The sequence below is a fragment of the Pan troglodytes genome, chromosome 13, assembly GCF_028858775.2.
Source record: "Pan troglodytes isolate AG18354 chromosome 13, NHGRI_mPanTro3-v2.0_pri, whole genome shotgun sequence".
Classification (NCBI taxonomy): Eukaryota; Metazoa; Chordata; class Mammalia; order Primates; family Hominidae; genus Pan; species Pan troglodytes.
The window spans coordinates 37066742-37094312 of record NC_072411.2 but is presented as its reverse complement, the minus strand read 5'-3'; the positions used below and the strand labels follow the sequence as shown (position 1 = coordinate 37094312).

Here is a 27571-nt window from a genome sequence, read left to right as displayed (position 1 = left end):
CGATTAATAAGTGCGTTTAGCCAGGCGTTATGACACAAAGTTAACATAAAAAATTTTACCGTGTATCTATGTACTAGCAGTGAACAACTGGAAAACAAAACTAAAAAACAATTCCATTTATTTTTGCATCATACAACATAAAATCCTTAGTAATAAATTTAACAAAGGATATACAAGACCTCTACCAAAACTACAAAATGTTGCTGAGGAAAATTAAAGATGACCTAAATAAATGGAGAGATGTGCCATGTTCATGACTAGAACTTTCAAAACTGTTAAAATGTCTCCAAAGTGATCTACAAATTCAACCCAACCCCAATTACAGTCTCAGCATAATCATACTCCTTTTTATAGTAATTAGCAAGCCTATTCTAAAATTCATAATTGAAACACAAAAGATCTAAAATCTTGGGAAAACAACAAAAATGGAGAATTTACATTAACATCAGGATTTACTAAAAAGCCATTCAATGGTTCTCAGCTGGGGCCAATTTTGCCCCTCAGCGGGCATTTGGCAATATCTGGATACAATTTTGGTTGTCACAACTGGAAGCATGTTACTGGCATCTGGCAGGTAGAAACCAAAGATACTATTAAATATTTGACAATGCATAAGACAGCCTCACAACAATGTGGCCCAAAATGTCAATAGTGCCAAGGTTAGGAAACCTGAAACTACAGTAATCAAGACAATATACGACGGGCGCAGTGCCTCATGCCCGTAATCCCAGCACTTTGGGAAGCCGAGGCGGGTGGATCAGCTGAGGTCAAGAGTTCAAGACCAGCCTGGCCAACATGGTGGCAGGAGGCTGCAGTGAGCCAAGATCAAGCACTCCAGTCTGGGTGACAGAGTGAGACTCTGTCTCAAAAAAAAAAGAAAAAGACAATATGGTATTGACATAAGGATAGTCAAATAGATTAATGAAACAGAATACAGACTCCAGAAGTAGACCACTTAGGTTAACTACTCAATAAAGGTGACAAAGCAACTCAATGGAAAAAGTGTTTTCCAAAGTAGGTTCTAAACAACAGGATATCCATACACAAACAAAAGGAAGAAGAAACTTGATCCCTACTTCCCTCCATATAGTAGCTCAAAATAAATCATAGACCTTAACAAAAGTTAAATGATAAATTGGTAAACCCTCTAGAAAAATGCATTAAAAACATCTTCACAACCTAGCAAAACTACTGAGAAAAGACTTAAAAGCAGAATATATATATACCAAAAAAAAAAACTAAAAGAACTCCTACAACTCAATAAAAACAAAATCCAATTTTTAAAATGGATAAAGAACTTGAGAAGACATTTCACAAAGGAAGATAAACAAATGGCTAATAAGTGCATGAAAATTCAAAGTGGTCAATATTAATATCATCACAGAAATACAGACTAAAACCAAAATGAGAAATATAAATTAAAAGCACAAACTACATACCCATTAAGATGACTAAAATGTACATGACTGCAAACAACTGATTGTTGGTGAGAATGTATAGCAACACAACCTCCCATGTATTGATGGTGGGCAGGTAAAACAGTACAAAAAGCTCTAGCTGTTTCTTATAAAGTTACACCTATCCTATTACCCAGTGATTCCAATCCTAGGTATTTACTCAAGAGAAATAAAAACATGCCCACAAAAGGCCTCATACAATAATGTTCTGCTTTATTCCTAATAGTACGTATGTGGACAAGTGAAAGAAACCATGTATATTCATAAAACAGATCACTTACTACACAGCAATAAAGAGAAATGAAATTCTGGTATGTACAACAACCTAGATGAATCTCAAAAACATCGTGAGTAAAGGATGTCAAGGACATTTATGGTCACCTAAATGTAAAGTTCTAAAGCAGGTGACAGTAATTTATGTTTATTAAAAAAAAAAAAAAAAAAAAAAAAAAAGGCTGGGCCCGGTGGTTCACACTTGTAATCCCAGCACTTTGGGAGGCCCAGGCAAGCAGATTGCTTTAGGCCAGGAATTGGAGACCAGCCTGGCCAACGTGGTGAAAATACAAAATACTAGAAACACAAAAATAGCCAGGCAAGGTGGCATATGCCTGTAGTCTCAGCTTCTTGGGAGGCTAAGGCATATGACTTGCTTGAACCCGGGAGGCAGAGGTTGCAATGAGCCAAGATCACACCAATGCACTCCAGCCTGGGCAACAGAGCAAGACTCTGTCTCAAATAATAATAATAATAACAATAATAATAATAGCAGATGATTGGAGGGCATGGGAATTAACTAGAAAGGGTCACTAAGGATCTTCCTGGGGTAACAGAGATGACCTCTATCTTGACAGGAGTGTAAGTTATACCCATGTGAACATTTGTCAAAATCAAGCAGTTGGCCAGGCGCGGTGGCTCACACCTGTAATCCCAGCACTTTGGGAGGCCGAGGCGGGCAGATCACAAGGTCAGGAGATCGAGACCATCCTGGCTAACACAGTGAAACCCCGTCTCTACTAAAAAATACAAAAAATTAGCCAGGTGTGGTGGCGGGTGCCTGTAGTCGCAGCCACTTGGGAGGCTGAGGCAGGAGAATCTCTTGAACCCGGGAGGTGGAGGTTGCGGTGAGCTGAGATCACGTCACTGCACTTCAGCCTGGGCAACAGAGCAAGACTCGGTCTCAAAAAAAAAAAAAAAAAAAAAATCCAGCAGTTAAGTTTTGTCCATTACAATGTATATAAATCTCACCCAAAAAAAAAACTATTAAAAAAATCTAGTGGAGGTAGGGGAGTAAACAGAGGTACCACTCAAACAAGAAATGGCAAAGTATTAATTGTTGACATTAAGTGATGGGTGCATGGGAGTTCATTATACTATTCTGTTTACTTCATATATGTTTGAAATTTTCCATAATTAAAGGTTTTTAATAAATAATTTCCCTTAATTCCCCCTCAGTGGAGGAGAAAATTAATAATCACTGTCCTTCATATAAATTAAAATCTTCAAAGGAAGTCTCTAAACTTTGTTTTCTATACCAAACAATCCCTGTCCTCTACACTTTCTTCATATTCATCATAGTTACAGCTCACCTTGAAATCTGCCCATATTTTCTGTATCTTATTTATGTACTACTATCTAGTAGGGAGAAACAGACTGGAGCTAACACTTCATTAGCCTCTACTACATGCCTGGCAGTATGCTACCTACTTTAAATAACTACCCACTTAAATCCCAAAACTGAATTTAGCATCTAAAACTTTAACCCTTAGAGTGACTTTAGTTAACACTAATTGACTGTACATTTCAAAATAGCTAAAAGAGAGTAACTTGCATGTTCCTAGCATAAAGATAAATATTTAAGGGTTCCCAAGTACCCTGATTTGATTATATGCATGTATCAAATTATCACATGTACCCCAAAATATGTACATCTATCATATATCAATTTAAAAAATAATAATAAAATAAAATTTTAATGTTTCTTTACTGATCACCCTCACTAGAATTTATGTTCAATGGCAACACTGATCTTATCTTGTTCACAATTTCTTCACATCAGGCACATAGCAGGTACTCAGTAAATACATGTAAATCAAAGAATGAAAGAATATCAGAGCTCATAAGTACCCGGTTTAGCTCTCTTCTTAGTAGTGTAAATCATTTCCTATTCTAGCTATATCCAGCTTATTTTGCCTTTAATCTTATTGGCATCTATATCAATTGTTATGTATTTGTTTCAAGTGGAGTAGAATGACCCGTGTTTGAAAGCGTCACATTTTCTTTATTCACACATGTAGTGTAGTAAATCAATGTATATATTGCCAAGAGTCTTTGAATGATGTATTTTTTATATGTGGTCTTACTTTTTCTGTTCATATTGATACAAATAAGGAGATTTTTTTTTTCCTTAAGAGACAGGGTCTCACTATGTTGCCTGGCTTCCTAATGCATTTTGACAGTCTCTTTTTTGATAGTATCACCATCACAAAGCTGAAAACCCCTAGCAAATATTGAGAACTCAAAGTTCCTAACACAGGGTAAATTATAATTAAATTACTATTGAATTAATAATTACTGAGTTAATAAGTTATCACTGAGTTAGTAATATTGAGTTGTAATAAAACCAACCATAAATTTTATTTCAAAAGAATTTATCTAACAAACTAAGCATCTACATAAACTTAAAATCAAATTGTTAGATCCCTTCACAGTGAATCCAGGTTTGTTCTCAGAGTACATTCTTCAGTAAACATTTGGGGTGTGGTTTATGAATAAAACTACCAATACTTTAGATTAGAATTTGATTTCTACCTCAATTTCAAAGAGTAATTTTTTCATTCTTAAATAAAATCCTTGAAACATCCATAAGTTAAAAAGCTTAAAAGGGAAGGGGGATGTTATTAGTGATATTATAAAATACAAAAACTGAGTGAAATAGTTGTTAACTACAGTAAGTCAATGGTAAGTACTAGAATTTTCCTCATTAGTAAGCAAAATACGCTACCAAAGAAGATGGTCACTGCAATGTTTCTCTGACCAAATAAAAAACTTTTAAAAACATGTTTTAACATTCCAAGGGAGAAGGCAAAAGAGAAGCAAACTTCACTCACAAAGAATCACTCACAAAGAATGACATTTTATATATATATATATATACACACACACACATATATAACTTTATTAAACATTTCACAAATGTCTTACATATATCACTTGCCACAGATTTAAATCCAAATTCTTCCAAATGCTATTTGATGTTTATAGATTATACGTAACTTTAAAAAACATTTAATTCAAATGTGCCAAATGCAGCAAAGGGCTGGAAAATAGAGGTTTCAAAGTAAATAGTCATTTAGAGACACCAGCAAATAGATCTGACCTTTTCAAGTGGCTTTCCCAAAGAGTTTCCAATCAGTTTCCAGTCATTCAAGACTTCTTCAACTTTGGAAATAAACCTAGGAAGTAGGGAGAAAGCTTCTAAATACAACAGCACACATTTTTTCCTATTATTATATAATTTCTTTAAAAAGGTATTTTTTATATTTTAGCAATTTGACCAGAGAGGACTCAGTACATTTAGTATTGCTAGCTTAATTTATGGATATGGGGTAAGAGAAATAATCTGCTTTCATTCAAGAATTCTTAGGTTTTGATTCATTTATATCTATTGCTTACCCAACAAAAGCATTCTGCCTTCTATAAAATGTAAATTAAGAATTAATGAATCTCTAATAAAACGAATAAAACAAATTTGGGGCACAAATAAAAACTGACAGACTAAAATGATACTATTAAAGATAATTATGGGCTGGGTGCAGTGGCTCATGCCTGTAATTCCAGCCCTTTGAATTCCTAACCCTGAGGTTGGGAGTTCAAGACCAGCCCAGCACAAATACAAAAAAAATTAGCCCGGTGTGGTGGCACACATCTGTAATCCCAGCTACGCAGGAGGCTGAGGCACAAAAATCACATAGAAGCGGACGTTGCAGTGAGCGGACATCGCGCCACTGCACGCCAGCCTGGGCGACAGAGTGAGATTCCATCTCAAAAATAAATAAATAAATAAAATTATGAAACCAATAATCTCTCTCCTACCCACAATAACTGACCTATTTAAATAAACTTTTCCTTTAAATATATTAGGAATTCCGATTTACCCCCCTAGCCCCCAACAAAAAAAAGAAAATATTATTTGGGAACTTGCTCATGAAACTAAAACAAGTTTTAATGGACAGCTGACAAGAAATTGGAAGTAAATATGTCAACTTTAAGTATAAGTGACAGGTCTTAAAACTAGTCACCAATCTTTAAATCCAATGATCAAGAAGGCCTATTAAAAAGAGAACTGAATTTTGAGTAGCAACATGCTCAACATCAGTAAATGAAAACTGTCAAGTCTCAGTCAAAGACATTTTCAGAAGAATTGTTCTTACTCTAAGAAGTTGACTTCTTATATAAGCTAAGTATGATGCAATCTAACAGCAACATTGCTCTCTGAACACCTGGAAGTACTGCTAGAGTACTAGAGTTAATTCTAGTCAAACTGTATGGAAAGGCAACAGATTTTTTCCTTCAGTGACATTATGAACTAATATGAACTAATAATTATGTTTTAAGATAGTAATAATAAATCTATGATTCATCTGAGGCTTCTTACTAATTCCTCTTTAAAATTAAATGCAGTATCAATTCATACACTAATTCATGGGGAGGTCAGTCAAATGACAATTACTAGGTTTGAAAATGAGTGCTCTAGAAACAAGTTTACATGTTTACCAAAAAGGAAAAATTTAATATATCCACAGGCAAGCAAAAATTTGCATGAAATGTATACTATATTTACGAAGGTAAAAAAACTGGAAGTTACCTTAATGCCCAACTGCAGGAAATACTTGTAAATTAATCCACTCAGAGGACTAATATGCACCCAATAAAAATCATGTCAATCAAAAGAAAATATACAAAGGCCAGGCACAGCAGCTCACGCGTGTAATCCCAGCACTTTGGGAGCTGAGGCGGGTGGATCACAAGGTCAGGAGTTCAAGACCAGTTTGTCCAAGATGGTGAAACCCCGTCTCTACTAAAAATACAACAAAAATTAGCCAGGCGCGGTGGCAGGCACCTGTAATCCCAGCTACTCAGGAGGCTGAGGCAGGAGAATTGGTTGAACCCAGGTGGCAGAGGTTGCAGTGAGCCAAGACTGCACCACTGCACCCCAGCCTGGGCAACAGAGTGAGACTCTGTCTCAAAATAAAAAAGAAAAGAAAAAGAAAAAGAAATATTAATATTTGATCCAAAAAAGTTTTTAACACATGTTAGAAGGAAATATGTCGGCCGGGCGTGGTGACTCATGCCTGTAATCCCAGCACTTTGGGAGGCCGAGGTGGGCGGATCATGAGGTCAGGAGATCGAGACCATCCTGGCTAACACAGTGAAACCCCGCCTCTACTAAAAATACAAAAAATTAGCCGGGCATGGTGGCGGGCACCTGTAGTCCCAGCTACTTGGGAGGCTGAGGCAGGAGAATGGCGTAAACCTGGGCGGCAGAGCTTGCAGTGAGCCGAGATCGCACCACTGCACTCCAGCCTGGGCGACAGAGCGAGACTCCGTCTCAAAAAAAAAAAAAAAAAAAAAAAAGGAAATATGTCAAAAAATTAACAGCAGTTATTTCCTGGTGTTAAGTTTACAGGTGATTTTTATTTTTTATTCTACTATAAGGTATTACTATTATAGTGAAAACTATTTAAAATATAGTTTTTACAGTAAAAGAAGAAATGTCTTTTTTTTTTTTTGAGACAGGGTCTCAACTCTGTCACCCAGGCTGGAATGCAGTGGTGTAATCACAGCTCACTGCAGTTTTGTCCTCCAGGACTCAAGCAATCCTCCCATCTCAGCCTCCTGACTAGCTGGGACTACAGGTGCACATCACCATGCCCAGCTAGCTTTTGTATTTTTAGTAGAGACAAGGTTTCGCCATGCTGCCCCAGCTCCTCTTGAACTCCTGAGCTCAAGTGATCTGCCTGCCTCAGCCTCTCTAAGTGCTGGGATTACAGGCATGAGCCACCATGCCCAGCCAGGAATGTCTTAAAATACTTATTGTATGAATAATGAATTCTATCAGTACTAGCTAAGAGACTTGGACTTTATCCTACAAGTATTGAGATTTGACTAGAAAAACTAAGTAATTTTTTCCTTAAAAGCTCTCAGGAAATGAAGGGTCATTTCCTGATTCCTTATTCTATATTAGGTCCCTCTGTTATAGGCTCTTATAAAACCAGGTTTCTTTCCCTTTCTAGCTCTTACATAAACTCATAATTACAGACTTGTATTACTTGATTTGTGTCTGTAATGCACTAGACTGCACATTTAGTAAAAGCAGAAACCGTACCTGTTTTACTAACCACCACATCCCTAAATCCGTAATGTGCACTGTGCTTGACATATGGGGATTCAATAAATATTGTCAATGAACAAATGATAAAAAGAGTTATGGGCTTCTATACAGTTCTCTCAATAAATTATCTATATAGTTCATAACATATTGTACTCACAAGATCTTTCATTTAAAATTAAACTCAAGGTTTGAGACTTCAAAGTCTTAACATTTTCTCTCATGAATTGTAAAATGCACACTACAGTGTAAAAGCCAAAAACCAAATTTTCTACTTTGCAATAGTTCTTTTAACTGTGTTAATAATTATTTCCATATGCAAAGCTAAAGGACTTAATATTCCACTTCAGGATATTTTTAACTAGGGGAAAGTGATCATTTTTCCATTCAAAACTGATGTTTCCCTACCCCACCCTCCAAGATTTGAATTACATTTTTCTAACTACCTTCAAGACATCAAATTATTTCAAAATCAACAGGTTCAAAACAGGTTCAAATCTTCTCACTTTGACACTTCCTTACATTCATTCTTACAGGCAAAAAACTACAGTTCACATTTGATTTTTCCCACTCTTATCATCAAGTTTATTACCTAAATCTTCTCTGAAATATGTTACAATCCTCCCTTCTAGGTTCCCTTTGTATTCCAGTCCACAAATCACCATCCTAATTATGAATCAAGTTAAGTCTCCCACCATTATTCTACATCATCATGTCCTAAAACCACTTTCATCATATCACCTGGCCACTCTAAAACCAAGGGTCTCTCACTATTGTCTTAAGCAGTGGTTCTTTCTAAGTGTGGTCTCCTGACCAGCAGCATCTGAATTACCTGAGACCGTGTTACAAGCAAAATTTTCAGTCCCACCTCAGACCTACAGAATCAGATCTGAGGATGGGGCCCAGCAATCTAAGACTCTGATGTACATTAAAGTATGAGAATCACTAGTCATAGGAATACTGAATCTGGATTCCTGTATTTAGTTTGGGAAGATGTCCATAACCCAATCCCGTCTTCCTTGTTAACCTTATTTATTTCCCTTCAATAGACAGTCTTCACTCTAGTGAAGATATATTTCTTCATTCAGTCCCTTCAAAGATTCATTCTCACCTATGTCTCTACCCATGTCAGTTCATTCTCATGTTTAACCAATCACTTCCCACTTTTAAGGCCCAGCTCATTTCCTATCTTTTCTATGAGAATATCTCCAATTATTGTAGTCCACAATATCACCCCTATTTAAATAATAATTATTTTAATTATTATTTTTACAGGTAGTACCAACTGGCTTACATTTTAACTATTTGCTGTTTGTTGTTTTTTAAAAATATATGGGTCAAGTTTCTGCTTTTCCCTTTGTATATAGCTCTGGACACCCAGTACCTACTCAATGAAGTCTTGCCAGTGTGGTTATGTCTTACTGACACTTTTATGAAGGGTACCACAGGTCTAACTATTATTCCAACAAGGACCTTTTATATTTTCCTGTGCCACCTAATGACACGACATCCACAAATTTCCTCTCCCAACCAGAAAGATTATAAAATGCTGTAACAGCGTAAACACTGACTTCAACACCCAGGAAACTGAAAGGTTTCTGTGACACTTAACAGAAACCTTCTCGATCTAAGCTATCACTCCTCCACAAACTTGGCTTTCAACTAATTTCAGTAATAGAACAGTTTCACCCAGACAGCTGTTCACCTGAGTTTGACTGGCACAGGAAGCCTGGGCACAGTACCCACTTTAATGTAACAACTTAAATCAAAGCATTCCAAAACCATATGGAGACTTTTGAAAAGGTTATTCTAAAAGACAGGATGGGCGGAGGCTCACGCCTGTAATCTCAGCACTTTGGGCGGCCCAGGCTTGAGCCCAGGAGTTCAAGACTAGCCTGGGCAACAGAGCGAGATCTTTAAAAAATTAGTTGGGCGTAATAGCGCGTGCCTGTGGTCCCAGCTCCTCCCGAGGCTAAAGCGGTAGCTTCACTTGAGCCTAGGAGTTCGAGGCCGCAGTAAGCTATGACCTCGCCACTGCACTCCAGTCTGGGCGGACAGACTGAGACTCTTTCTCCAAAAATAAATAAAAATAAAAAATTAAAGACAGCATGGAGATGGTGGGAGTGTGACAGATGGACAACTACCAATACCCTGAAGAAAGACTTCCCCCTGAAAAGGGTATACCAACGTACACGGGATGAGGTGCGGGACGCACCTACCAAGTTTACTGCTTACGATAATGAGTTAAACGGTAATGAAAACCGGAACGGTTGTTGCAGCCTCGGAAATTTTTCTTGCGAGTGGGTAACAACCAGAAAACCAAAGTCTAAGGGAAGCGGTCTGACAGGAGAGAAAACAAAACTTTCTGAGAGCCTGAGCCTCAAGGATTGGCTGACGGGGGCGGGCCGGGTCTTGCCAGACGCGAGACGCGGAAGAGGCTTGCGGTTGACCAAAGAAGACTGGGGGAGGAGACCCAGGACCCATGGTATTACCGTTCGCGCACAAGTGGCGTCACTTGTGGTGTGTCTGGGGTCAGGGAAGCGGCTAGGGGACGCCAGGGCCCATGGGAGCTGGTAACCAAAAATGCGATTCACTCACCTTTCCCATTCCGAGGCAGTGGTGAAGTCCGTGATCTCAAATACCTCGGATTCGGGCTGCGGGAAGGGGAAGGAGAGAAAAAGAAATTAAGCCCCAAGGCGAAGACATGGAGGAACGAATTTAGATAGTGACAAGGATTAAGTAGGGAGCAAAGAAATCACCTCACTGTCGGCAGCCATCTTGAGGAGCGCCGGGCCTGGCGCTAAGGCTGCCGGGAAGAAGAGCGAAAGAGAACGGGGCGCGTCCCCGCCCCCGGAGCCCCCGCCCCCTGTTCATGAGTCTTGCCCTGGTAAGTAGGAGTGCTGCTTCTTCGCCCAGGTCTGTAAGTCTTTAGTCCGCCCTCAGCTGGTTAATAAAACTCCGCTCTAGCTGGTTTAATAAAACTTGAAAATTTCCTGTAATGAATACAGAAAGGGAACAGAAGCCAAGGTGATAGGACAAGACCCTAAACTCATGTGGATAAGATTGTATTAAAAAACCTAAAGCATGTTGGGTTTGTTTTCATTCAACCCGTATTTGTAGTTAGTACCAATTAGCTTACACTTTAACTATTGGGTTTCTTTTCATTCACCCTCTATTTATTGATTGTAAGGCACTAAACTAGGTGCTGTAATACCACTTCTACCCTCTGCCCCTGACCCTGCAAGAAGTTGCTCAGTTGATTGTCCTGAAATAAAATCATACTAGTTACCTGGTTTCTGGGAAGAGCAACATGGTGTTCAACAAACGCTTAATTTTTTTTTTTTTTTTTTTTTTTTTTTTTTTTTTTTTTTGAGACGGAGTCTTGCTCTGTCGCCCAGGCTGGAGTGCAGTGGCGCGATCTTGGCTCACTGCAAGCTCCGCCTCCCGGGTTCACGCCATTCTCCTGCCTCAGCCTCCCGAGTAGCCGGGACCACAGGCGCTCGCCACCACGCCCGGCTAATTTTTTGTATTTTTAGTAGAGATGAGGTTTCATCGTGTTAGCCAGGATGGTCTCGATCTCCTGACCTCATGATCTGCCCACCTCGGTTCTGTCGCCAGGCTGGTGTGCAGTGGCGCGATTTCGGCTCACTGCAATCTCTGCCTCCTGGGTTCAAGTGATTCTCATGCCTCAGCCTCCCGAGTAGCTGGGATTACAGGCATGCGCCACAACACCCAGCTAATTTTTGTATTTTTGGTAGAGATGGGGTTTCACCATGTTGGGCAGGATGGTCCCGATCTCCTGACCTTGTGATCCGCCCCCCTCGGCCTCCCAAAGTGCTGGGATTACAGGTGTGAGCCACTGTGCCTGGCCTTGTCTTTATTTTAACACCTTCAAGTTATTTATATATATTCTGCATCTGAGCTTTATATTGTTTATATATGTAGCAAATACCTTCTCCCACTCTGCAGCTTGCTTTTTCACTATTTTTTTTTCAGACTGGTGCTCTAAAAAAGCAGACACTACAATTCCAAGCTGGCGAAGTCTCTGAAGTCCAACTGGAAGTGCTAGGGCAAAAATTATGCATCAGGAAATGTGTAGCCCCTTGTACTACTGCCTTGCTCAGTCAATCATTGGCCAGGATCTCCCCAAGAAAAGAGTGGCCTTGGCTATCACTGTTTGCTCAGTTTTTGGCTGGAGGAAGCACTCCAAGAATAGCAGGTCCTTGGCTCAACAGTTAGACAAACCTGATAAACCCAACAGCCATAGGCTGTTCATCTAACCACACGCCTTACAGCTGGGCAGTGAGTCTTTCTTTAACGGAGGTCTGAGCAGCACATCTCTTGTGTCTGCCACTCTCTTTTAATAGACAGCCTCTTTTAACATGCACCTACAATGTTTTCAACATCCTGTGCTTTCTCTTTCCTCTGGACATGCTGTCGTTTAGAATCTGCAATGTCCTTGTGTCTATAGTTTACCTGGTAAAATTTGTCCTTCAAGTTTCAGCTTGGATATTTGCTCTTCTGTGAAGACTTTCTCTGCCCCCTGTTAGGAGCTTATTTGTATTTGCAACCAGTTTGGTGGTAATCGATTGGATTCTCACTCAAAATTCATATGTTGAAGCCCTAACTCCTAGTACCTCAAAATGTGACTGTATTTATGGACAGAGTGTTTAAAGAGGCGATTAAGTTAAAATTAGGCCGTTAGAGTGGGCCCTAATCCAATCTGACTAGTGTCCTTATGAGAAGAGATTAGGACACCAGGGATGTGCACACACAGAGGAAAGGCCATGGGGGGACACAGAGAGTAGGTGGCCACCTGCAAACCAAGGAGAGAGGCCTCGGGAGAAACCCAACCTGCTGATACCTTGGTCGTGGGCTTCTAGTCTTCAGAGCTGTGAGCAAATAAAAAAATATTTTTTTGAGATGGAGTCTTGCTCTGTCACCCAGGCTGGAATGCAGTGGTGAGATCTTGGCTCACTGCAACGTTCACCTGCCAGATTCAAGCAATTTTCCAGCCTCAGCCTTCTGAGTAGCTGGGATTACAGGCATGTGCCACCACATCCAGCTAATTTTTGTATTTTTAGTAGAGACAGCATTTCACCATATTGGCCAGACTGGTCTCAAACTCCTGACCTCAGGTGATCAACCCTCCTCGGCCTCCCAGAGTGCTGGGATTACAGGTGTGAACCACGGCACCCAGCCCTGTGAGCAAATAAATTTTTGTTGTTTAAGCCTTCCAGTCTGTGGCATTTTGTTCAAGCAACCCTAGGCAAACATACATCCCCCACCCTCAACCCAGGAAGTCAGACACTCCCCTTCCATGCTTCCTTAGAGCTTTTGACACAGCCCTAGGGCAGCCTGATATTGTCCTTGTTTTGTATGCCTATCCCTCCACTATTTCTAAACATTGAGTTTCTTGAAAAAGAGAATGGTTTGAATGACTCTATCTCAAAATGAGAGACAAAAGGAGGATTCCTTTTTTGTTTAAAGACAGGATGTCTTTCTGTTTCCCAGGCTGGAGTGAAGTGGCATGATCATAGCTCACTGCAGCCTCAAACTCTTGGACTCAACCAATCCTCCTGCCTCAGACTCCTGAGTAGCTGAAACTACAGGTGCCCACCACCACATCCAGCAATTTTTTCTATTTTTTGCAGAGACATGGTCTCACCATGTTGCTCAGGCTGGTCTCAAACAACTAAGCTCAAGCAATCCTCCTACCTTGGCCTCCCAAAGTGCTGGGATTACAGGCATGAGCCACTGCGCATAGCCAGAAGATTACATTTTTTGGGGGGGGGTGGGAACGGAGTCTTGCTCACTCTGTCACCCAGGCTGGAGTGCAGTGGCACAATCCCGACTCACTGTAACCTCCGCCTCCTGGGTTCAAAGCAATTCTGCCTCAGCCTCCCGAGTAGCTGGGATTACAGGCGCTAGCCACCACACCCGGCTAATTTTTTTTTTTTTTGAGATGGAGTCTTGCTCTGTCGCCCAGGCTGGAGTGCAGTGGTGCGATCTCGGCTCACTGCAAGCTCCGCCTCCCAGGTTCACGCCATTCTCCTGACTCAGCCTCCCGAGTAGCTGGGACTACAGGCGCCTGCCACCACACCCAGTTATTTTTTTTGTATTTTCAGTAGAGACGGGGTTTCACCGTGTTAGCCAAGATGGTCTCGAGCTCCTGACCTCGTGATCCACCCACCTCAGCCTCCCAAAGTGCTGGGATTACAGGTGTGAGCCACCACGCCTGGCCTAATTTTTTAATTTTTGGTAGAGATGGGGTTTCACCATGTTGGCCAGGCTGGTCTGGAACTCCTGACCTAAGGTGATCCACCCACCTCAGCCTCCCAGAGTGCTAGGATTACAGGTGTGAGCCACCACGTCTGGCCAGGATTACTTTTTGAGAAGCCAATTTAAAGATTCATGGATTGCAGACAAGCTGGAACCCTAGGATAACCTGGCAGAAATCCTAAAAGTCAGAAACTACGGTACTTGCACCTTCCTCTGTTAGGCTGAGAGAGTACTCACCTTGATGGGAGTAGAAGCAAAGTAGAGCATAGGAAGCAAAACAGAGTAATAGCCTGTGTGTGCTTAAATTGGTGTCAAGCAGCTTGAAGCTGAATTGGTAATGAGGGAGTTTACGTAGATCTAACAATCTCTGAATGGTTTTTACCCTGAAGTCTTCATCCACTAAAGGAGAGAGAGAGAGAGAGAGAGAGAGAGAGTGTGTGTGTGTGTGTGTGTGTGTGTGTGTATGTACGTGCTTGCGCATGGTAAAGGTAGTATTGCAACATTGTGGCCAGGCCGCTTAGGTTCAATCCCTAGCTCCACCATTCATTAGCTCAAAAGTTCTAAGCCTCAGTGTCATCTTCTGTAACGTGGCAATGATGCTGTTTATTGTTTCAACTCCATAGAGTTGTTATGAGGGTTAAATGACATTAATCATGTCCTTTATAGACTAACGTAGGAACTAGTCAATAAATGTCAGCTGTTGTTATTGCGATAGAATATCGTACCCCATTCAGTTGAGAATATATAATGTTACGCCCTACCTTAGAAGAGAAACCCCTGCATCCTTTGGTAAGTGGCAGAAAAGAATTTAGCAGCACACAAATGCCAGGTGACCTTATGGAGTGCCCTGTGTCCACTTCCTCATGATTATGTTTTCATAGTCCATGATTTGAAGTCTTTTGCAGTTGGGTTTATTACCATTGGACTCAGACAAAAATGTAGTCTGTTTACTGAAGCTTTTGCTTCAGAATATCACAAGCATATCTAGAGAAGAAGTATGTTGTAATGTAAGGATTTCTGTCTGCTAGCGCTTTCTCAAGGCTGAGTCTAAGAATGCAATCAGTTTGGTGGTAATCGATTGGATTCTCACTCTGTGACCTATATGCAGCTTTGAAAGGGGCCCTTCTGGCACCTTGCGGGGATTACAAAGGCGTGGATCTCTTAGAGAAAGTCTCAGTGCATCAGGTGATCACAGTAATTGTGCCAACCATGGAAGTACATAGGGGTTTGGTAGTTTTAAAGCACTTAAGCAACACCTCGGAAGAGCATACAAAACTTGTTTTCCTTCCTGGATGAGACTGTCCTGCTTTCAATTCTCTAAGCTAAATGCACAGTGGATGGTTGCCTAGGCGACAACCTGTAAACTAAGCAGTCTATTTGCAGCTAACTAAAGGGTTTGTGCATGCAGGACCAGCTTAATTAAAGACAAAATTTAAAAGGAAAAATTATTTGGGCTGTACAACACTGAAAAAAAAATCTGAATCTATGCTGTTTTTAAATGGATCCCTGGTTGAAGTGTGGGTTACAGCTGTCCCAGAAATCAGTGCCACAATGAATTAGGATGATGTTGGCTACTGTTTGGCTTGGTGTTTCTTCAACTGTGTGCCATGTCCCTCAGCAAAACACAGCACAGGTAAGCCGAATCTCTGCTTTTCATCTCATTTTAGATAAACTGTATGTTGCAACTTTTTTACTCCCCAAAGGATGTCCCAGAGGAGGAATGCCTGGTAAACTGATAGAGGAAACTGTGTCCTAATCTCAAATAATAATATCCTTGGAGTTGTAATAAACTATTTTTTACTTTTCAAATATTGTGACGATTTCCTCCAATACTTATGCAGGCACCTCTAGACCATAGGCTAAATTACTAATGACAAGAAAAGTGTATGAAAAACACTTGCCTTCATTGAATTATACCTAGGGGTAATCTTTTAGTTTAATCACCCAAATATGTGTAAACTTTACATGGTAAATCTTCTTGTAACCAATCAATATTGTATACATATGTTCTTAACCATGCTTTCTCAACATGAAATGAGATTTCTGTTGCTTTAAATCTTTATTACATAAGGTTCTAAATCAAATGTACACTATAACAAAAGGTTTTGGTTTTACAAATAGATAAACCATGCATGCAATTAAAAATAAAAAAGACTGGGTTTTAATGATGCTAAACTAAAAACCTCTGTGGAATGAAACACTATTCCTCAAAAATCATTGACCAAAACAATTCTAAATGGGGCGGGCATGGTGGCTCATGCCTGTAATCCTAGCACTTTGGGAGGCCAAGGAGGGTGGATGACCTGAGGTCAGGAGTTCGAGACCAGCCTGCCCAACATGGTGAAACCCTGTCTCTACTAAAATACAAAAATTAGCCGGCAAGGTGGCGGGTGCCTGTAATCCCAGCTACTTGGGAGGCTGAGGCAGGAGAATTGTTTGAACCTAGGAGGCGGAGGTTGCAGTGAACCGAGATTGTGCCACTGTACTCCAGTCTGGGCGATAGAGGGAGACTCTGTAACAACAACAACAACAACAACAACAACAATAACAACAACAATTCTAAATGGAAAGTTGAGAAATATTTTCATATGAAAAAAACCTAAAATGGACATGTACAGATTGAAGGTCGGAAGAGGAAATAGAGCTCAATAATAAAAAGCACTGTGGGTTTGTGACTAAGCCTGGGCAACATAGTGAGACTCTGTCTCTACAAAAATAAAACATAAAAATAACTAGCGGGGCATAGTGCTGTGCACCTGTAGCCCTAGTTATCCGGGAGGCTGAGGTGGGAGGATCCCTTAAACCTAGGAGTTTGAGGCTGCAGTGAGCTATGATCAAGCTGCTATACTCCAGCCTGGATGAGAGAGTGAGACCCCATCTCTAATAAAAATAATTTTTAAAAGCCATGGTCTGTGCATGTTAACTAAAAGAATGACCTGCATATAGGGATAATGCTATGTGCTCATTCAATCTTCATTGTCTTCCTCCAGTCTCTATTGAGTATGTGAGACAATAAATGGCCAAATAATGACCACATTACCCGGTATTGCAGTGATTTGATTTGATAATTTTGGGATTGTAGTTTAGTTAAATCTAAATTTTTTTGTTTTATTTTAGATGATAGATACTACTTATGAAATGCTCTCCCTTAAGGGTCACATTAAAAAGTTAAATTACAACTCCATAACATTGCTAGGTAATAACCTTGGGGGAAAAATGTTTGAAGTTTTATTACAACTTTATGAATAAGGTGTGATATAAATATCTATTTCTTGCCTAGTTGTTATTTGAATATCTGATTTTTAGCTTTATTGAAAGACAAGTTTTAATTATCCTTTGTTTCGGAAAACCTTTTTTTCCCCCTGAAATGATCCTGCAAACACTGTTGCATTTTCAAAAACAAGTATGTAAATCTAAGTTACAAAGCAATTTGCTGGGACAGATGTGTGTATTGGTTTTAATTATTTCTGTGGCCTGATTTTGAGTATATCATCTGCCCCTTCCGCCCTTAGTAAGGTTCCAAGTACACTGCTTATTAAATGCTAATGATTAAGATAATGATGATTAAGTGACAGCAATCAACTAAACGTCTGCTTCTCTTAAAAGAGCTTAAAGAAAACTGGTAGGCATTACTGGTGGGAGTGTAAATTGATACAGCCATTCTGGAGGACAATCTGGCAGTACTTTGTGAAATTAAATCCATTCGACCCACTTGCCCCAGAGAAACGTTTACAGGGTGCATAATAAGGTCCAAACAAGGATGTTTATCACAGTGTTGTTTGTGGAGTGGACAACTTAGATGTCCATCACTAAGGGAGTAATAAAATACGGTGAATATAAAACCAAAAACCTCGTACATATAAGTACAAGGATAAAGCTTAAAAAGCAAAGTGTTAACAAATAATTAACAAGATCTAGAGTACAATATTATTTGTGTAAATTAAAAACCAATGTAATATAACAGCACTACATGCCTTATAAGGATATACACTTATTGAGGATACCTCTCAGGCACGTTAGATTGGGTTCTTATCAGGCAGAGGGGATCAGAGCTGAAGGGAAAAAATAAAACAAGAGGAAAGCCTGACACCATCCAGTGTGGCTAGCAAGGAGTAATGATGAGCTCATCCCCATCTAGCTAAGGTCCAAACATGAAAATGGAAATAAGCCTATTCTGCAAATGTGCCTTTAAATACTAGTTCCATTACATCTTTTTTGTTGTCATTGTTTGTTTGAGATGGAGTTTCACTCTTGTTGCCCAGGCTGGAGTGCAATGGTGCAATCTCAGCTCACTGCAACCTCCGCCTCCCAGGTTCAAGTGATTCTCCTGCCTCAGCCTCCCAAGTAGCTTGTATTACAGGCATGCGCCACCATGCCTGGCTAATTTTGTATTTTTAGTACAGATGGGGTTTCACCACGTTGGCCAAGTTGGTCTCGAACTCCTGACCTCGGGTGATCCACCCACATCGGCCTCCCAAAGTGCTGGGATTACAAGTATGAGCCACTGCGCCTGGCTCCATTACATCTTTTTGGGCAGCAGCACTCTCATCTCTCTGGAGTGAGATACCATTTTGCCAATGTCTGTGCTTCATTTTCCTCATCTGTAGAATAGGGATAATAATACAACTGTTCTGATGGTGTTATTTGGAATTAAATAGAACAAACACCTGTAAACCATTTAGAAAAGCATATGACACGTAGCAAGCATTCAATAAATGTTGGGCATGATTGCTGTTGTTGTATTATTGTTATTATTATGTAACTTCACTTTGAACAAAGGTAGATAAAGACTTGAGGAATTCATTCACTATTTCAAAGTATTCTGCTAGAAATTTGAAGGGGAAACTAATATCTATTCTAGCAAGTTTAAATCAAAAGGAGTAACAGGTAGTAATGATAAATGTCAATTAGAAAACAAAGTGGATTGCAAGAAAGATTGTGGATTCAATTCTAATCACAAGATCTGTGTTTCTAGAAGTTGCCTTTTAATGTGGCAACTGATGGGAGCCTCCCAGAGAAATAAAAAGATCACCAGTTGCCCAGGGTTAGTGAGGAGGGAGGAATGAATGGGCAGAACACAGGGGAGTTTTAGGGCCGTGAAACTATTCTGTACCTTCTAAAATGGTGGATGCATGTCATTATACCTTTGTCCTAACCCACAGAATGTACAACACCAAGAGTGAACCCTAATTTACACTACGGACTTTGGGTGATAATACTGTTTGTAAGTTCATCTATTGTTAACAAATGTACCACTCTGGTGCAGGCTGTTGATGGCGAGGCCAGTAGGGGGCAGTGGAGAGGGAATATTCTGTACTTTCTGCCCAATTTTGCAGAATTTGCCCAATTTTGCATAAAAAACTTAAAACTGCTCTAAGTAATAAAGTCAATTTTTAAAAGTCTATTAAAAATTTCTTTCAAAAAAAGAGAGTCGCCAGGCTCATCCCAGATCTACTAAAGGAAATTTGGAATCTTTATAACAAGGAAATGTTTATGTTCAAGCAAGTTCAGGAAACTGCACTGAGCTAAGGCCACCATTTCTTTGAAAGCCAAGAACACCAACCACACACACTTGTTTACATACTGGCTCTGCTGCTGACCTCATCTATTGTCTTTCTGTAAAAGGAATCACCTGCCCAGTAGTGGGTCCTCCCTCAGTTCCTGGACCCCAACCTCTTGGACCTTTTCATTGTCTATGGTCAATCAGTCACAAATCCTGTGAACCCTCACATTCAAATTTTGTTGTTGTTATTGTTTTTTGAGATGGAGTCTCGCTCTGTTGCCCAGGCTGGAGTGCAGTGGTTTGATCTCGGCTCACTGCAACCTGTGCCTCCTGGGTTCAAGTGATTCTCCTGCCTCTGCCTCCTGAGTAGCTGGGATTACAGGTGCGCGCCACCACACCCGGGTAATGTTTGTATTTTTTAGTAGAGACAAGGCTTCACCATGTTGGCCCAGCTGGTCTTGAACTCCTGAACTCAGGTGATCCCCTTCCCTCGGCCTCCCAAAGTGCTGGGATTACAGGCGTGAGCCACCATGCCCAGCCACATTCAAATTTTTGTTTCTGCCTTTTTCCTCTGCATCATAATAATCTTACGAAAGTACCAATGTTCCTAAAACGCACTGCTGAAAGCTCTCCATGGGCTTCCCGATCTCCATGGGCTTCCCGATGTGTTGGGGAATCCAGGGTAAATTCCCATCTGGTTTTACTCTCTCCTCCTCGGCCCCAGATAGAGGCCTGAGTTCATGCCTGTCCTTCATCAGAGCTGCCCATTCTCCTTCACTGTGACTCTCCAGATATCACGAATGCCTTCTTTCTTTTTTCTTTTTAATTTTCTTTTTTCTTTTCTTTTTTTTTTTTTTTTTGAGACAGTCTCGCTCTCTCGCCCAGGCTGGAGTGCAGTGGCGAGATCTCAGCTCACTGCAAGCTCCGCCTCCTGGGTTCACACCATTCTCTTACCTCAGCCTCCAGAGTAGCTGGGACTACAGGCGCCCGCCACCATGCCCAGCTAATGTTTTGTACTGTTAGTAGCGACGGGATTTCACCGCGTTAGCCAGAATGGTCTCAATCTCCTGACCTCGTGATCCGCCCGCCTCGGCCTCCCAAAGTGCTGGGATTACAGGCGTGAGCCACTACCTGGCAATGAATGCCTTCTTTCAAGGGGATTTTCCAGATCACATGGCCAGCCCATTTCTCTGACATCTGTAAGATTCATTATCTGATGTTTATATGGACAGTTAATCATGTGTGTTCTTTCTTGTATTTTGTCTAACCTATTTTGTGTTATGTTTATTGGGACTGGTCAATGAAAGCTGCTGAAGGGCATATAGCATCTTCCTAATGAATGGATGAATTCATGGGCTAGTACTATTTCTAGAGTGAAACACATGTTCTCTGTGTTTCTGTACATGTTCATGTAGTCTGGCCCATGAGTTCTGAAGGTATTTGTGTGTTTAGAACATTAAAGAGCAAATCTAGACTTTTTCTTGTTTGTTTTTCTTAGCTGTCCTCCACAAAGTTATACTATGAAATGAGCCTCTTGTTCTTTTGCTTTCAATCTCATGCCAGATTATAGCAAGGAAATTGCACATCGAATCAATAGCATGTGGCTACATACAATGACTGTAGTGTCAGAAGCAGAAGTTGGAGTATAGAGCCTGACAAAGGATGTCGTGCTGTTACTAACAGCAAGAGACTCCAGGCTGGGTGCGGTGGCGCACGCCTGTAATCCCAGCACTTTGGGAGGCCAAAGTGGGCAGATCACCTGAGGTCAGGAATTCGAGACCAGCCTGGCCAACTCGTCTCTACTAAAAACTACAAAAATTAGCCAGGCATGGTGACGCACCAGTAGTCCCAGCTACTCAGGAGACTGAGGCAGGAGAATCGCTTGAACCCCGGAGGCAGAGGTTGCAGTAAGCCAAGATAGTGACACTGCCCTCTAGCCTGGGCGAGAGAGTGAGACTCTATCTCAAAATTAAAAAAAAAAAAAAGGCTCCATGCAGGAGAGGGTAGTTCGGTGACCTCCAAAATTGCAATTTGAGATATTTCAATGATTTGGAAAACTGATATGAGTTATTTAAAATTAGGGCTTTCCAGAAAATCCAGAACAGTGGGCACTGTGCTTCTTAATGATTCCCACTGTGCTAGAATCACAGAGGAGACAAAAGGATAAGTCATGTAATGTCCCTGCTATTGAGGAGCTTACAGTATTGTTGGGAAGCTAGGACTTTCAGAAAGGAAATACATATAAGGTGGTTAATAAACAAGCTAAAAAAAAAAACCAACAAGAATTTTCACCTGTAGAATGTGCCAACCCTCTGTAGATCATATTTCAGATCCTTACCAACCTTCTGAAGAGGGGACGATCATTTCCATTTTAGAGATAAGTAAATGCAGCCCAGAGATAAGCCATATGGTCGTAGTCACACAGTTGGTAATCTGTGGAGAAGGAATTTAAATCCAGGTTCTACTGGGCTCCAAGCTTGTGCTGTTTCCATTCTACTGTGGATACATCCTCTCTTCTCCTCTACCACAGCAGATCTTCCAAAATAATGGTGAAACTATTATTCTTCCTAATTCAGCATGTACACAAAGAACCAAGCCTGGTGGTATTGTGGCATTTCCCCCTATTTTCAAAATTGTCTTTAAAACTGTTATAAGAATTTTATACATAAAAGAAGGAAACAGGTGGCAGTAAAGGCAGAATATGTTACATTTGAACCACTCACAGCTTTGCTGGCTCTCATATAATTAAATCGTTCCTTTTCTTTTCAAGGCAATCATGTGGAACTAGCAAGATGAATAAAAATAAACTGATTCATGATTTCCTAGAAGTGGTTTCAAGAGGTGATGTGGAAGTCATCTGTGACTATATTACCGAAGTCCAATCCATCCTCGGAAACCTTGACTTTCAGCACCCAGAGACGGGGAATACGCCTCTCATTACTGCAGCAGAGGAAAATCTAACAGAGGTAACATGTGGCATGCTGGGCTCAAGGATAAAAAGTCTTCCAAACTAAGGATTCTGAGAGTGAGGTATTTGTGAATAGTGATATCACCCATTGCCATGAAAGAATGTCTGAAGATACAAAGTGGGGTATAGGGAGGTGGATACCGTAAATCTAGATAGGAACCATCTCTATTCATTTCCTCACTCAGTCCACAAATATTCCTGCTATATCCAAGGTGATCACTAGATTTTATGGTGGATCTGGATGTGAATCAAACACAGATGCCACCCTCGAGGAGCTAATGGTCTAGTGGCGCCACATGATGGACCCTCAACTCCATCAGTACCTGGAAATTTATGCTTTGCTCTAACAAATGCACGTAAACCTGGAAGTAGGGAAACAGGGGTAAATAAGTGAATAATAAGACTTAAAAGGGCAGCAGACTTTGTCCTCTTTATTCTAGCTGTATCTCCAGCTACCAGCAGAGAGCCTGACCCAGCCAGGGGTTAATAAATATTTATTAAATGGAGACATTAATGAAAAAGTAACCCATTTGGGTCTTATTCATCAGTTATATCATTGTGTGCCATAACTTATAAAGTTCTGTTTAAGCATTCAGGTAAAAGTGGCAACAATATGAGCATGTAGAGTTGGGGAGAGGCAGCAAAGAGGGAGGCTTCATGAATAGAAAGGGCAAGAATAGGGAAACTAGGCTGGAAAAGACAAATTTCACTCAACTGCACAAGTTGATGCCTCTGTAAGTTCTTGGGACTTTGTTTTTTTTGTTTGTTTGTTTTGTTTTTTGAGACAGGCTGGAGTACAGTGGCACCATCTGGGCTGACTGCAGCCTCAACCTGCCCAGACTCAGGTGATTCTCCAAACTCAGTCTCCCAAGTCGCTGGAAATTACAGACACATACCACCATGCCCGGCTAATTTTTTTTTTTTTTTTTTTTTTTTTGAGACATGGGGTTTCAGCATGTTGCCCAGGCTGGTCTCAAACTCTTGGTTTCAAGAGATCCACACGCCTCAGCCTCACAAAGTGCTGGGATTCCAGGCATGGGCCACTGCACCTGGCCAGTTCTTGGTACTTTAAATGCAAGTGGACCCTCAATCCTGCCTGGTCACCTTTGCTTCCTCAATTAGCCTCTCTTGACTATGTTTTAAGCTCTTTTTCTTTTTTGACTCCTTTCCATGAATGCTTTTTAAACAAATTATAAAATATAGCACATATGCTAAAAAAAAAAAAGAAAGAAAATTAATGAAACAAGCACCTGTGTACCCAACACCCAGGTCAAAAATTAGAACATTGCCATGCCTCAAAAGCCCTCTCTGTATATGCCTGTCTTGAATTGCATCCCCCACCCTGGCTAACCATTATCTTGAATTTTGGGTTAATAATTTCCTGGCCACCTCTGCATCCATGCCTAAATAATTACTTGCTTTTTCCTGGTATTGAATATTATAAAAACAAACTCACACTATATATGCTCTTGCATAACCTTTTTTTTTTTTTGAGATGGAGTCTCACTCTGTAGCCCAGGCTGGAGTTCAGTGGCATGATCTCGGCTCACAGCAACCTCTGCCTCCTGGGCTCAAGCGATTCTCATGCCTCAGTCTCCCAAGTAGTTGGGATTACAGGTGTGCACCACCATGTCCAGCTAATTTTTTGTATTTTTAGTAGAGATGGGGTTTCGCCATGTTGCCCAGGCTGGTCCCAAGCTCCTGACAGACTCAGGCAATCCACCCACCTTGGCCACCCAAAGTGCTGGGATTACAGGCATGAACCACTGTGCCTGTATTGTGGCATATATTTTTATCTAATGGAACACTAGATAGCACTAAAAATGAAAAACTGTAGCTACACTTCATGTTTCAAAATGGAGGAATCCCAAAAACATGATAATGAACAGAAGCAGCAAGTTATGCAGGAACATGGCTGGGCATGGTGGCTCAGGCCTGTAATCCCAGCACTTTGGGAGGCTGAGGTGGGAGGATTGCTTGAGGTCTGGAAAAAGAGCTTAAATATATATATACACATATATACATACATATATACATACATACATAAATATATACATACAAATATATACATACACATATGTATACATATGCCACAATTTATCTGCCTACACAATTTATCTCCCTATCCTACTCTGGTGGACATCTGGGTGGTCTCCAGATTCTTGTCATTACAAACAATGATGCTTCTTTCCATCAGCATTTAAAAATGCTTAGATAAGTGCCTTCTGCCAGCCCATAAAGAAGCAAACACCTCCCCTGATCCCATGTCCTCCTGCAACCACTTCCTTTCCTCTCTCAGGCCTTTTCACTCGCAGACATCTCTCGAGAACTATGAAGGATCTGAGATTTTACCCTACTCGCAGCTAATGAGTTAGCGTGCCAGAATTGCTTGGATTCCTAGCAGAAGAAACAACTACTGGGTCAGAGAAAAAGGGCAGTGTGTTTATTCATAACAATAGCATTAGTCAGAATTTTAGCAGTTTTGTATTAGTTCCCTAAGCCCTAATTCCCACTGAGTGATAGGAAGAGGACCAGGTGACCCCTGAACTTGCAGTGAGTTGCATGACAGCAGAGGAACCCTCAACTTAGAGACCCCTAATAATTTACAATGTGCAGTAAGCAAAGCTACTCTTTGCTGCAGAAGGAGACACTATTTCTGTCTTCCAAGGCCATTCACTATACAAATAAGCTTGAAAAGTTTGCATGGAATAAAGACAGTTGGCACTTTTGCTCACAAGACCTGCAGAAATGTAAGAGACCCGTGGAGACATGCCTCCTAACAATGTCCACCCCTCATTTCTACACTATCTTGGCATCTGATTAATTGTCTCATTATTTCATCACTCTCTTGGCCACTCTGATTAATCTCACCAACAGAGGCTGGGACCAAATTCATCAATTTGTCTCATATAACATTCAATGAAAGCTGCTGTCAACAGAACTCCAAGCAGCAGGAGGAGGCCAGTCTACAGTACTCACCTCAACAATGCTGCGCAAAGTCCTGAATCCATTCAGCTGAACAAATCACATAAACCATCCGGGTCTGCTGTCAAAAACCAGGTGATGGCTCACGCCTGTAATCCCAGCACTTTGGGAAGCCGAGGCAGGTGGATCACCTAAGGTCAGGAGTTTGAGACCAACCTGGCCAACATGGGTGAAAACCCATCTCTTCTAAAAATGCAAATATTAGCCGGGCATGATGGCGGGTTCCTGCAGTCTCAGCTACTACAGAGGCTGAGGCAGGAGAATTGCTTGAACCCAGGAGGCAGAGGTTGCAGTGAGCCAAGATAGTGCCACTGTACTCCAGCCTGGGCAACAGAGGGAGATTCTGTCTAAAAAAAAAAAAAAAAAGAATGTTTTACTGGTTTATCCTCACTGCCTCCACTTACTTACCTCTTCAAACTACTGCAGTCTGACATCCTCCTCTACTACTCCATTGAAACTGCTCTTGCCAATGTTCCCTACAATGTCCTTTGCCGCTTCTACCTCTTAGCACCATTGGACTCCAATTTTTCTTCAAGTATTTTCCTCCTTGACCTCCTCCTGGTTTTTCCTCTTACCTCTCTGGCAACTTCTATCCAGTCCCCTTTATGGGCTGTTTCTTCTCATCCCTTAAATGTTGGTGTCCTTCAATCATGTGAGGATGGCCCCTGATTCTCAAGCACATATCGCACACACACACACACACAATGTTGAACTCCAACTAAATATTTCCACTTGTATATTACAGACATCCCAAACATAACATGTCCAAAATTATCTTCATCATCTTTCTTCCCAAACCTTACCCTCCTGAGGGACACCAGCATCGGTGTTACCCATCTTATGAAATCAAATAAACATTTAATTATTTGAAATTGAATTAAATTAAGGCATCATCATCTATTTATCTTAAACTACTCATTCACTCATTCATAAAATATTTATTCACGTGATAAGATCTCTTGCCCTTGGGGACTTATATTTGAATGAAGGTGAAACACAACAAATAAGGAAACAAGAAGCACTTCAATGAATTACAAATTGTTATTAGTACTTTGAAGTAACCAATAGAGTGGCTTGTCTTTTGAGAAAGTGGTCAAGAAATCCTTAATGATGTGGTTGTATTTATGCTAAGACATAAACGAAGGGCAATTGGGGTAGAGGGAACAGCAAAGACAAAGGCCTTGGTTAGGAAAAAAAAAATCTTGGCCAGGTGCCCAGTGGCTCACACCTGTAATCCCAGCACTTTGGGAGGCTGAGGCGGGCGGATCACTTGAGGTCGGGAGTTTGCGACCAGCCTGACCAACACGGAGAAACCCCGTCTCTACTAAAACTACCAAATTAGCCAGGCGTGGTGGTGGGGACCTGTAATCCCAGCTACTCAGGAGGCTGAGGCAGGAAAATCGCTTGAACCCTGGAGGCGGAGGTTGCAGTGAGCCGAGATCGTGCCATTGCACTCCAGCCTGGGCAACAAGAGTGAAACTCCGTCTCAAAAAAAAAAAAAAAAAAAAGGAAAAAAAATCTTGCATTTTTGAAGTATAGAAAGGTGACTTGATCTTGCAGAGGGAGGGTGAAAAATGGCACAAGATAAAGCTGGAAATGCAGGCAGGGGCTGGATCATGCAAAGCCATAAAGGCATGCAAAGGCATTTTCAAAAACAGCTTTATTGAGATAAAATTCATATACCATACAATTTACTTACTTAAAGTGGCCACTTCCATGTTTTTTTGTATATTCATATTAATATGCAATCCTCACAATTGATTTTAGAACACCTATCATCTCAAAAAGAACTTCATCCCCAGAAAAAGAAGATAAAAAGAAACCCGATATCCTTTAGCTATCACTCTCTATCCTTTCTTCCCAACTCCCACCCCAGCCCTAAGCAGCCACTTATCTACTTTCTGTTTGTATAGCTGTTCCTTTTTTATTGTTTTTTGTTTGTCTGTTTGTTTGTTTTGAGACAGGATCTCACTCTGTTGCCCAGGCTG

At 40.8% G+C, this 27571-nt stretch overlaps 2 protein-coding genes across 15 annotated transcripts in view; one reads left to right on the top strand and one right to left on the bottom strand.

Moving 5' to 3' along the window:
- Positions 1–27571, bottom strand: part of RAB3GAP1 (RAB3 GTPase activating protein catalytic subunit 1) — a 198652-nt gene that overhangs the window by 165093 nt on the left and 5988 nt on the right. For 10 of the 14 annotated variants that reach the window (XR_008546775.2, XR_010150072.1, XR_008546776.2 and 7 more), the window contains 3 exons: positions 10605–10838; positions 10444–10499; positions 4834–4909 (listed from right to left, as the gene is read on the bottom strand). Coding sequence is in view for 6 of the 14 variants with exons in the window: in XM_054679796.1 (XP_054535771.1) it covers positions 4834–4909; positions 10444–10499; positions 10605–10622 (150 nt within the window). In the remaining 8 variants the exon portion in view is untranslated. Of the gene's footprint in view, positions 1–4833; positions 4910–10443; positions 10500–10604; positions 10839–25577; positions 25931–27571 lie in introns of those variants that run through there. The other 4 variants (XM_054679795.2, XR_010150073.1, XM_063791153.1 and 1 more) reach the window with 4 other exon arrangements.
- The window catches only part of MAP3K19 (mitogen-activated protein kinase kinase kinase 19), an 81553-nt gene continuing 68535 nt past the window's right edge, over positions 14554–27571 (top strand). Inside the window, exons 1-2 of the mRNA XM_525928.9 lie at positions 14554–15760; positions 22401–22596. Coding sequence (XP_525928.7) covers positions 15735–15760; positions 22401–22596 — 222 coding nt within the window. The 5' untranslated portion in view covers positions 14554–15734. The remainder of the gene's footprint in view (positions 15761–22400; positions 22597–27571) is intronic.